General features: G+C 40.8%; 1 protein-coding gene and 1 long non-coding RNA gene across 4 annotated transcripts in view; one reads left to right on the forward strand and one right to left on the reverse strand.

Moving 5' to 3' along the window:
- LOC128704321 (uncharacterized) overlaps nucleotides 1-13,275 on the forward strand; it is a 199,288-nt gene that overhangs the window by 139,770 nt on the left and 46,243 nt on the right. The window lies entirely within an intron of this gene.
- Nucleotides 1-13,275, reverse strand: part of LOC128704320 (uncharacterized) — a 96,405-nt gene that overhangs the window by 17,611 nt on the left and 65,519 nt on the right. For all 3 annotated transcript variants that reach the window (XM_070103140.1, XM_070103141.1, XM_070103142.1), the window contains 3 exons: nucleotides 13,178-13,263; nucleotides 12,451-12,602; nucleotides 10,602-10,740 (listed from right to left, as the gene is read on the reverse strand). In XM_070103140.1, the coding sequence (XP_069959241.1) occupies nucleotides 10,602-10,740; nucleotides 12,451-12,602; nucleotides 13,178-13,263 (377 nt within the window). The remainder of the gene's footprint in view (nucleotides 1-10,601; nucleotides 10,741-12,450; nucleotides 12,603-13,177; nucleotides 13,264-13,275) is intronic.

Genomic DNA, 13,275 nt, shown 5'->3' on the forward strand with positions numbered 1-13,275 from the left:
GAGGGTCATTTAGGCTGCATGCTAAAAATTCACCACCAGTCAAGCTATTTAAAAGTCAAATTATAACTGTAATATAGATTTATAGATAGTCTGTGGTAATATCTATAGAACAGGCTGTTTGTGTAATGCATCTGTATAACTAGTTCATGGTGTTGGATCTGTGCGTCTGGAGACGGAAGATAAATATAAATGGCTGTCGGCAGCCATGTTCTGTGCATGACTGACGAGCGACGTGTGACTTTTGTGTTCAGCGGAAGTCTGAATTCAACACGAACTCTGTGATGGTGGTAGTGATGGTTATAATGGTGGTAGTGATGGTTATGGTGGTGGTAGTGGTGGTTATAATGGTGATAGTGATGGTTATAATAGTGGTAGTGATGGTTATGGTGGTGGTAGTGGTGGTTATAATGGTGGTAGTGATGGTTATAATGGTGGTATTGATGGTTATGGTGGTGGTTATAATGGTGAGAGTGATAGTTATAGTGGTAGTGATGGTTATGGTGGTAGTGGTTGTTATAATGATGATAGTGATGGCTATAATAGTGGTAATGATGGTTATGGTGGTGGTAGTGGTGGTTATAATAGTGGTAGTGATGGTTATGGTGGTGGTAGTGGTGGTTATAATGGTGGTAGTGATGGTTATGGTGGTGGTAGTGGTGGTTATAATGGTGATAGTGATGGTTATAATGGTGGTATTGATGGTTATGGTGGTGGTTATAATGGTGATAGTGATAGTTATAGTGGTGGTAGTGATGGTTATGGTGGTAGTGGTGGTTATAATGATGATAGTGATGGTTATAATGGTGGTAGTGATGGTTATGGTGGTGGTGAAAAGCTCTGTTCCACAAGGCACAGTACTCGCTCCCATCTTGTTTCTCATCCTCATATCTGACATAGACAAGGATGTCAGCCGCAGCACCGTGCCTTCCTTTGCAGATGACACCCGAATCTGCATGACAGTGTCTTCCATTGCAGACACTGCAAGGCTCCAGGCGGCCATCAACCAAATCTTTCAGTGGGCTGCAGAAAACAATATGAAGTTGAACGATGAGAAATTTCAACTACTCCGATATGGCAAACATGAGGAAATTAAAACTTCATCCGAGTACAGAACAAATTCCGGCCACAACATAGAGCGAAACACCAACGTCAAAGACCTGGGAGTGATCATGTCGGAGGATCTCACCTTCAAGGACCATAACACTGTGTCAATCGCATCTGCTAGAAAAATGACAGGATGGATAATGAGAACCTTCAAAACTAGGGATGCCAAGCCCATGATGACACTCTTCAAGTCGCTTGTTCTATCTAGGCTGGAATATTGCTGCACACTAACAGCACCTTTCAAGGCAGGTGAAATTGCTGACCTAGAAAATGTACAGAGAACTTTCACGGCGCGCATAACGGAGATAATATACCTCAATTACTGGGAGCGCTTGAAGTTCCTGAACCTGTACTCCCTGGAACGCAGGCGGGAGAGATACATGATTATATACACCTGGAAAATCCTAGAGGGACTAGTACCGAACTTGCACACGAAAATCACTCACAACGAAAGCAAAAGACTCGGCAGACGATGCAACATCCCCCAATGAAAAGCAGGGGTGTCACCAGCACGTTAAGAGACAATACAATAAGTGTCAGGGGCCCGAGACTGTTCAGCTGCCTCCCAGCATACATAAGGGGGATTACCAATAGACCCCTGGCTGTCTTCAAGCTGGCACTGGACAAGCACCTAAAGTCGGTACCTGACCAGCCGGGCTGTGGCTCGTACGTTGGATTGCGTGCAGCCAGCAGTAACAGCCTGGTTGATCAGGCTCTGATCCACTAGGAGGCCTGGTCACAGACCGGGCCGCGGGGGCGTTGACCCCCGGAACTCTCCAGGTAAACTCCAGGTAGTAGTGGTGGTAATGGTAGTGATGGTTATAATGGTGGTAGTGATGGTTATGGTGGTGGTAGTGGTGGTTATAATGGTGGTAGTGATGGTTATGGTGGTGGGAGTGGTGGTTATAATGGTGGTAGTGATGGTTATAATGGTGGTAGTGATGGTTATGGCGATGGTAGTGGTTATAATGGTGGTAGTGGTGGTGGTAGTGGTGGTTATAATGGTGGTAGTGATGGTTATGGTGGTGGTAGTGGTGGTTATAATGGTGGTAGTGATGGTTATGGTGATGGTAGTGGTGGTTATAATAGTAGTGATGGTTATAATGGTGGTAGTGATGATTATAATGGTGGTAAAGATGGCTATAATGGTGGTAGTGATGATTTTAATGATGGTAGAGATAGTTATAATGGTAATGATGGTTATATTGGTAGTAGTGATGGCTATAATGGTGGTAGTGATGGTTATAATGGTGGTAGTGATGGTTATAATATTTAATTTAGATTAACCGTGGTTATGACAGTAACAAGTGGTACTAGCCTACTGGGATAAATTTGATTTAGTTTTAAGTTTATCGACTGCACCGTGGTCATTATGGCTGCATGCCACCTATCAACTGCACCGTGGTCATTATGGCTGCATGTCACCTATCGACTGCACCGTGGTCATTATGGCTGCCTGTCACCTATCAACTGCACGGTGGTCATTATGGCTGCATGTCACCTATCGACTGCACCGTGGTCATTATGGCTGCCTGTCACCTATCAACTGCACGGTGGTCATTATGGCTGCATGCCACCTATCGACTGCACCGTGGTCATTATGGCTGCCTGTCACCTATCAACTGCACGGTGGTCATTATGGCTGCATGCCACCTATCGACTGCACCGTGGTCATTATGGCTGCCTGTCACCTATCAACTGCACGGTGGTCATTATGGCTGCATGTCACCTATCAACTGCACGGTGGTTATTATGGCTGCATGTCACCTATCGACTGCACGGTGGTCATTATGGCTGCATGTCACCTATCAACTGCACGGTGGTCATTATGGCTGCCTGTCACCTGGGCGCCACCCATCAAGAATACTTGAATATCTAAAACAGGTATGTATATGTCTATATGTACTGAAAGATATAGACTTCTCGGTGCATATACATTGGTCTGTAAATGGTTTGGTGATACCCACATATGTGGGAATGGCCACTTGTGTACACGTCAGGACGTTTCTTAAAGGTAACATTTAGGACTGATGAAGCCACTCGTGGCGAAACGTTGTCTGTAATAAGTGTTCTGAGCTGTACAGAAGTGTTCTTTGCCATAGTGGTGTGGTGCAGTGGGAGTGAACGATGGAGAAGACAGGAAGCTTCGTCACCCTCACACAGATAGCCAACCAACGCCTAATTGATGGACAAATTTCTTATCTCGTTTAGTACTGGTTTCTCTTGTGGGTACGACGCCAATATTAATTTCGTTAAATATTTCGTTTTAAGGGAGGATGTTGGCATGTGACTTTCGCCTTGGCTGACTAATGTATATTATAATTCTTTTCTATATTTCATACCACATCCTGACACGTTTTAATTTTCGAATTTACAGATGTGATATATATATATATATATATATATATATATATATATATATATATATATATATATATATATATATATATATATATATATATATATATATATAAATTGTGGGACCCATATATATATATGTATATATATATATATATATATATATATATATAGATATATATATATATATATATATATATATATATATATATATGCAATAAGATCACAGTGAACAGGTGATTTCAAAATATGCAAAACAACCACTCTGAAAGAATAGAGAAATTCCAAGCGCTTTCGTGACTACTCACATTATTGGATGCTTCACTTACATAGTTCCTTGATAATGTGAGTAGTCACGAAAGCGCTTGGAATTTCTCTATTCTTTCAGAGTGGTTGTTTTGCATATATATATATATATATATATATATATATATATATATATATATATATATATATATATATATATATATATATATATATATATATATATATATATATATATGTCGTGCCGAATAGGCAGAACTTGCGATTTTGGCTTAAATAGCAACGCTCATCTTGCCATAGAGGAGAAGTGAAAATTTGTATATGCAATAATTTCGCCAAAATCATTCTGAACCTAACGGAAAAAATATATTTCACTGTGTTTGTTTAGTATTAAATTACTGTCAACAAATCTAAAATATATTTAGCTGGGTTAGGCTAAAATAAATTGCGCTTGTTATAATAAGGTTAGGTAAGATTTCTAAGTTCCTTTAGTTGCAAAAATGTAAATTTTTACATCAACATTAATGAAAAATATATATCTTTAAACGAATAAGAGAAAATTTTAGAAAGGCCTTAATTTTAATTAAGTTCTTGCTAATTGACCAGTTTTACATATTCGGCACGACATATATATATATATATATATATATATATATATATATATATATATATATATATATATATATATATATATATATATATATATATATATATATATATATGAAAGGCCTATAGAGTATCGTAATACAATCATGATAAACAGTAATAAGCCCTATTAAATTTGTGCCCAGGCTAATGCACGGAGTAAGTAGATATAATGTTAAGTGATACATAAGCTGAGTGGTGAGACTGTCATCTAGAGCTCACGGGGCATAAGTCTTAAGTAAGGTATGTATAAGTGCTCGTCTTCAGTATACTCTGATGGGACGCAGAGGGTGGGATGTCCCATTGTGTATCCGGATCCCCCAGTGTTCTCCCTCTCCTTCCCTTCCTCCCTCCTCTTTCTACCTCCCTTCTCCCCCTCTTCCCTACTCTTTTTTCACTTGCCCTAAATCTTTCTCTCGTGCCCTCTTCCATCCCCTACTCCTAATTCACTTTCTTTTTTCCCATTTTTCTCATTTTACCGTCCTCCTTCGACCTACTTCTCCTTCCTCTTTTATCCCTACTTACCTACATATTGTTTTGCCTATTACGACTCATTAATTCAGTGACTCGATTTATATTAAAATATAACAATATTTCAACACAGCTTGTTACCCATCAAGGCAGGGAGACCTAACAACGAAAACCTATTTACCATCTGTTGCTCTAGACTAGAAGTAAGCGAGTATAGTGACCACAATATCCTCTCGCTACTTTCAAACTGACAGTACTGTCTCTCAGGCACACTAGGATATGGCCTTGATTTATTCCGAGTTTTGTTTATATCTAGTAAAATTGGATACACCGGCAGTGTGCTACTACTATATTCTATATGATAGTGGGAATACAGGCTAATTATGATTCCTTGTCATACTGAGTGTTGAGATGGGGACGTTGATTCTAACAGAGGCTTGTGAGGACAAACTCTGGTAACTTGAGGTATTTTGAGGGCTAACCTGATAACCTGAGGGACTTTAAAGATAAACGCTACTAACTCTGAGTAATTCTGATTTACAGATTTCAAGGTAAATTCTGGCACCCTAGAAATAATCTACACCTGGAAAATCCTAGAGGGACTAGTCCCAAATCTTCACACAGAAATCAATCCCTACGAAAGCAAAAGACTCGGCAGAGGTGCCATGAGTATAAGGAGAGAAAAGCACAATAAGTGCCCGGGGCCCAAGACTGTTCAACAGCGTTCCATTATACATAAGGGAAATTACCAATAGACCCCTGGCTGTCTTCAAGAGGTAACTGGACAGATACCTAAAGTTAGTGATCGATCAGCCGGGTTCTGGTTCTTAAACTTAATTGTGTGCGGCCAATAGTAACATCCTGGTTAATCAGGTCTTGATCCACCAAAAGGCCTGGTCAAAGACCGCATCGCGGGGGCGTTGACCCCCGGAACACCCTCCAGGTAAGTAGGCAAGAACGCCTTCAGAAATTTTAAGCGTAAACTCTGGTAACCTGAAGTGCTGTCTTTTTGGGTAAACTCTGGTAACCTCAAGTACTGTCTTTTTGGGTAAACTCTGGTAACCTCAAGTACTGTCTTTTTGGGTAAACTCTGGTAACCTCAAGTACTGTCTTTTTGGGTAAACTGGTAACCTCAATTACTGTCTTTTTGGGTAAACTCTGGTAACCTCAATTACTGTCTTTTTGGGTAAACTCTGGTAACCTCAAGTACTGTCTTTTTGGGTAAACTCTGGTAATCTAAGCTACTTCTGCTACACTATTATAATCTTATCTGTCTGGACATGAGCAGCAGCAGAGAGAGGTTTAATTATTTTTACAACTGATTAATTTTAGTTAATAACCTCTTTTATGGCAGTCCTACTTCATTCTTTCCTCTCTCTCTTCTCTATTCCGTCTGTTACACTGAATAATGATTACCCATCATCACTACTGTAATCATTACTCATCACAACTACACCACACATCGCTACTAATCACCACTACTGCTACTACCCATCATCACTATTTATAACCACTGCCCATCACTATGGCTTGTCAAAAAATCTTAAGCTCTTGCCAAATCGAAAGTTATGACAAAAATTTTAATAACACATGGTATTTACACAAAGACGTGTATATCTATATATTATTGTACCCAAGAAACGAGTGGTATTGATCAATAACAACACTGCACTAGCCAAGGAGTCGAACCCATGCTGTTTTGGTCCGCCTCGTCGTAAGCGAAAACGCATGACGCTTTAGACCACTAGACTACACAATCCTCGGCTGAAGAAGGGTTGTTGAGGTGGTTCGGACATGTAGAGAGAATGGAACGAAATAGAATGACTTCGAGAGTATATAAATCTGTAGTGGAGGGAAGGAGGGTTAGGGGTCGGCCTAGAAAAGATTGGAGGGAAAGGGTAAAGGAGGTTTTGTGTGCAAGGGGCTTGGACTTCCAGCAAGCATGCGTGAGCGTATTTGATATGAGTGAATGGAGACAAATGGTTTTTAATACTTGACGTGCTGTTGGAGTGTGAGCAAAGTAACATTTATGAAGGGATTCAGGGAAACCGGCAGGCCGGACTTGAGTCCTGGAGATGGGAAGTACAGTGTCTGCACTCTGAAGGAGGGGTGTTAATGTTGCAGTTTTATAACTGTAGTGTAAAGCACCCTTCTGGCAAGACAGTGATGGAGTGAATGATGGTGAAAGTTTTTCTTTTTCGGGCCACCCTGTCTTGGTGGGAATCGGCCAGTGTGATAATAATAAAATAACATATAATCTATATCTTAATAAGTGGTTTAGGGCTTAAAGTATTCTTTATTAATGTGCTGGGTAACAGCAGTCTACACGACCCAACAAACAAATTTGCCACTTAGTCAGGTATTGTTATGAAGGACTAGTGTGTAAGGTGGGTGATGGTGGAGGTGGGAGGCAGAGAGCAGTTCCCAGGAAGCACTTAAGAAGTGAGGGCCACCGTCCGGCAGGCAACAAAGATTGCACTTAAAACACACTCAAGTTTTAATGGAGGCCAAATGTGTGTGTGTGTGTACTTACCTATATGTGTTTGCAGGTTTTGAGTCACAGCTCCAGACCCCGCCTCTTCGCTGGTCGCTACTAGGTCCACTCCCTGCTCCATGAGCTTTATCGTACCTCTTTTTCAAGCTGTGTGTGTTCTCAATTGTGATTGTAGGGGTCGATTCACAGCCCTTGGCCCCCGTGTGTGTGTGTGTGTGTGTGTGTGTGTGTGTGTGTGTGTGTGTGTGTGTGTGTGTGTGTGTGTGTGTGTGTGTGTGTGTGTGTGCTGGAGGGAGGATGAGCGGTGGAAGGTTAAGGTTGAGGTGGGGGCGGGGGTAAAATCCTAAATTGAAACTAAGTAAACCTGGTCTAACTTTAAACTGACACAAACGGGAACGTGGCAAAGCAGATGTAAATTAAGGACACAAGTGAGTTATTGGGATGTCAGGAAATACTTTTTCACCTCCATGATGCTCAGGAAGTGCAATGACCTAGAATTAGATGATGAAATGGCGGAGACAGGCTCTATGCACAGCTTTAAGAATAAGTACGATAAGACCCACGATATTTTGAGTGGTGATGCAAATTAATGGTGATGTGAATAAATTATATTTGAAACAATTTGGGTAAAAGCTTCTTTCTGTGCTAAGGCGTCGTGATCAGAACTGCTTAGCGTCCGTAAACACTGTGCCTGAGTCTCTCATCCTTGGGCTTTGAATGTTGCCAAGGAAATTATTTGCCCAAAATTTTGAGAAATATTCTCAATTGAGAATCTCTTGGCTAAAGGTATCATTTATTACCACTGTAGCCTCAGTTATAATAATATATTTATTTCTACAAGTACATGTACAAGGTATACAGGCCTAGCTGACATCAGCTAGGCCTATGTACCTTGTTATGCAGAGCATTTCGGGCAAATTAGGTCAGTTTTGTCCCAGGATGCCACCCACACCAGTCCACTAACATCCAGGTACCCATTTTACTGATGGGTGAGCATAGACAACCGGTGTAAAGAAACACGCCCAATGTTTCTACCCTCATTGGGAATCGAACCCAAACCCTCACCGTGTGAAGCGAGAGCTTTAGCCACCAGGCCACGAGGGACAAACTGTTATGCTATATTGAAGCATACTTGGGTTCTAGTTATACCTAGAGAGAGTTCAGTTGTCACTCATTCTTCTAAGAGAATGTGTATGTTTTATACTGTAGTTTACGACCGCCGAGACAGCTAGGATGAGGCTGAACTTGTGCTTCCTGGATTGTAAAATCAATGTATTCCCATTTTCCATTAAATTGTCAAAATACTCACTCCTTGTGCATTTTATGCCATGTTATAAGCGGGTAAACTTGCCTAATTTGCATCGCCCTAACCTATAATATCGTATCCTGAGAAATCAGCATAAATCTGTGTAACACAAATCGACATTTTAACTTAGAAAAACAGGCTGGAGTATTTATAGATTGTGCGTTAGTCTTCCCTCCATCATCAGCCAAGTTTTAGCCTTATCTCCTATTTCGCTTAGTGTTCAGTTTATCACATGTTAAGCCATACCCCCGGCCGGGATTGAACCCGTGGTCATAGAGTCTCAAAACTGCAGCCCGTCGCGTTAGCCACTAGACCAGCTAGCTGGTCTAGTGGCTAACGCGACGGACTGGAGTTTTGAGACTCTATGACCGCGGGTTCAATCCCGGCCGGGGGTATGGTTTGTTTGCAATCGTGTCATTACGATTTCTTGAGTCAGTTATCACAAGTTTCCTGTGTGAAGCTGGCCAGTAAAACCTTACCAAGACCCTCCCTGCTCAACGTCAATGTAACTTGTAGCAGAAAAGAAAGAAGGATATAATGTTTGTCAGGACACAGGACAAGAGTTTCCTGATACGGGTCTTAGTTATATGATGACCCACAGCTGGAGCTTTTGGTCGTCTGACCGAGGAATTCCGCTGGCTTACCGGTCCACCCCTTTAAAAATCATGGTTGTGATTATAACCATTAATGTATTATTAAAAAAAGGTTAGGTGAGGTTAATTCATCAGGAAACAGGACAAGTGTTTCCTGACGCTGGTCTTAGTCATGTGATAAGCCCGCGTTGGAGCTTTTGGCCATCTGACCGAGGCCTTCCACTGGCTTGCTGGTTCACCCCTTTAAAAATTAGGGTTATATACATTTGTATTAAGAAAAATTCGCCACAAATACTAACAGATAGTTTATATTCTAAGCAGACTCACTAACTTATACTAAAAGAAACACAGATGTTTTGTTCTGGAAAAAAAAACTTTTCAATATACATTAATGTAAACTATAAAAATTGTGTATACTGGCAAAAGAAATGCAAAGAATAGTAAGAAGTTGTATTGTTGAGAAATAGTGTGGTCAAGACAACACTGGCAGACCGACTACTGGCTTCCTGCCACAAATTTCTTTGTAAATGGTCCAAGTCGGACCGAAAAGTCGTCGTAAGCTCCTCTCTTCTGTGTGTGGGTTGTGTATCGTTCCAGTCACGGTATTATGCCTTTTTTTTTTTTTGCTAAAGTTCGCTACAAATGGTGTACAGTAATGACTAGTTGAAGATGAAAACACATATGCAACTCTAGGAATCTTTAGGGAAATATGGGTAGCAGACTTCATCAGTGGAAGACGAAGTACATGAAGTGTAGAGGTAACTGATGTAATCAGTCCATCACCTTACAACAAGACAATTAGTCTGTTAGTCTATTACAGAAGCAAGTGACTAGAGGTTTATAAACTGGAAAGTGAGGCGTAGCGACTCGTCGATGATCTGGAGCCACTAGTGACTAGTTGATATCTCTGCTTTCTCAAGACTGATGGAGCGAACAAATCGACTTAAGCTGAGGGACTGTTTACCTCAAACTCCTCATCTTCCACTATTTTTATCAGTATTGCACTGAAGAAGCCACTGGCTGGCGAAATGTTTTCCTCAGTGAAGGTTCCCTAATGTTGCACAATTGTCTCAGTCTTCGACTGATGGAGCCTGCAGCACTGGAGAAACATTTCGTCAATACAGTTCTTAGTATTGCACCTGTGACTTACCCCCCCCCCCCTCCCCCCCTCCCCCCCCAATAAAGACCTAGCACATTCCGAGTTAAAATTTCAGCGATATAAATAACACCTTAAGTTTTCACTGTAGAGCTTAGTATATTATTTCTATATATTAAGATGTCAGGGATTTTTAAGATTAAATTTAAAAACACTAGCGTATTTAAAAATGTATGCTATTAAATACTAATGTCTGCGATGTAAATTTACCTTTTACTGCGGAGATGGCGGTGCGTACATGTTGGGAACCATAAGCGTACGGGTCAGTGGAGGTGGACCAGGAACCAGACATATCATAGCCACTATAGCCTAGCGTGGAGCGGGACAGCGGTACACTGTTCTGCTGCAGCTGTTCCATACATTGAATATAAGTTAAAATTGTACACAAAGAGGGTCATAAACAATAACAACTGGTCGATGTTTCGATCCTTCTTGGATTTGTGAATCACTCATGAATTAAACCATACCCCCGGCCGGGATTGAACCCGCGGTCATAGAGTCTCATTACGTGTCATTACGATTTCTTAAGTCACTCATGAATTATTCCAGTTATGGTAGTGTGACTTTGTAGTTTGAATTTAGTAAATAATATATTAAAGAGAAGGGCTCTATGAACATTTATGACACATGCAAATAAATGAGATTATATTAATAACAGTTTGCTTAATCACAAACATTTTCAGATCCAGACTCTCATATTAGAGCTAATCAAAAATATTTTTCAACTTTTGTGTTTGTGTCAGAAAAAAAATTGCCCAATAATAGAGGAATTTACTGAAGTAAATTCTACATCTTGTGCAAAAAAAAAAAAAATACTAGCGCATAAAATGGACCTGAGATAAATGATTGAAATCCTAGTAGCAGAATTCCACATATTGGCATCACACTATACACAGACCTTATGTCCAACGGTACCTAATAGGCTTATTGACATGAAATAAATTTTATGCTGTAGCTGTGAATAATGTCTGAGTGACTTTACAGTTGTGAAGTTAAAGGTGATAATGGTTTAGTAACGTAAAAAAGTACATGGTTATTGTCATTAAAGCTTATTTTCTTAAGAAAAGTTGGTGGCATCAGTGGTGAGTTTGTTGACATGGCTCATATCCCCGTTAAATTTGTCAACGTGAACTCCATTTCTGGCTGTTGCTATATTATTGGGTGGTTAATGATGATTAAACTCTGTCGACTACACTAAGGTCATCAAGGCTGCATGTGCTTAATTTTTCACCACTAGCCAAGAATATTTTATTCACTAATATTAAACTTTCAGTATATATATGATGAGACACCTGTCGGGATATATACGTTCCCCTGGACGAATTTGCTTGGACTTCCTCCTCTTTGATATAGCATTGCTAGCTCCTGATGATGTGTTGACTGCAACACGATAGACCTAGAGCTATCATTCAACTCCCCCTATGTTTGTTTTCCATATATTCTGACGTGCATATATTAGTGTACATACAGAGTAAAAATACACCTGAATATACTTAACAACATACATTCAGTATTATATGCAGAGATTTGTACCTCATTATACATACACTGAGATGTTTGCGTATATACAATGAGACGTAAGTGTATATATGTCAGTGTATAAACACTGAGAGGTTTAACCTATTTTTTGTTTTAAGTGTACAAGTGAAATGCAGCTTTGATGACCCTCGTTCAGTCGATAGATTTTAAACTTGTTTGAAACCTGGCTGTGGGATGTACCTAGCTACCCTTGACGTTGAGAAATAAGACGCATGTGCAACAGTTGGGTGTCTTACAGTTGAAACGCAACAGGCTTCTTAATACAGGCAAATCTAAAACTGGTGATAGTTGATGTTGTGGCAAGTGTTGCACTGTATCTTATTCGTCTAAACAGACGAGTGAATAAACACTAGGACATCAGAAAACTTTTCGGTCCTGGAATATAGGTCTCAGGACCGAAGCGTTGTCTAATAAATATGCCTTAGTGTTTGGTTACGTGTCTGTTGAAACCAAAACCAGTATTCCTCAACTTGTTGGTATTGTATATCGCAATATTAATTCATGGGAGGACGGTACGTACCTGGTTGAGGCTGGGGATGGTGGCGTTGGCTGGCATAGCGCAAGTCTGCCTTTGGGTCACCTGTGGACTTCCATATACCCTCGGGGGAAAGTTGAGCGGCGGTGTTGTGGGTGAGGTCTTCATGCCACTCAGGTCCTGCATGCCATAGTCCACTGCAGACCACAGGAGACACGGGAATTAGTGAGAGTGAGTATTTGTCTGCAGTATAAACTGCACAAGGTAGAGTAAATGTGACGGTATTATATACTGCACAAGGGAGATACAAAAGACGAGGGAAGATTGTGGTTCGGTATGGAATAGAATCTCAAAGCCTTGTCTTACCCATTGAACTTCCTAGATAATACACGATAATCTTTAATCTAGGTAGAAATAAGTAACTTAAGTGTAGTTAACACTTATCAGTGCTCAATAATAACCCACATAGAGACAGAACTCAAAAGATTAATTGATGTGTATATTTCGACCCCCCTTCTGGGATCCTCTTCAGCGGGTAGAAATAGTTCTTAGCAGACAGCCTCGGTATGGAGGCTGTCTGCTAAGAACTGTTTCTACCGATCCATCTTTTCCCACGCCCGAAGTCCCATGCCCACCTCCCATGCCCGTCTTCCACACAACACTATCGACCTAACACTTAACTATGACCATCTCTCTTCCTTAATGCCCGCTCCCACACCTTACCGCTAACGCTCCACACCTTGCTGTTACCTCCCACTTCCACAATACTCACCCTGCTGGGGCCACATAGTGGCAGGTGTAGCAGAGACATCCTGCATAGTAGTAGTGTACATCCCTCCTCGTCCTCCATACATACCGCTGTGGATCACA

Source organism: Cherax quadricarinatus, chromosome 84, assembly GCF_038502225.1.
Source record: "Cherax quadricarinatus isolate ZL_2023a chromosome 84, ASM3850222v1, whole genome shotgun sequence".
Classification (NCBI taxonomy): domain Eukaryota; kingdom Metazoa; phylum Arthropoda; class Malacostraca; order Decapoda; family Parastacidae; genus Cherax; species Cherax quadricarinatus.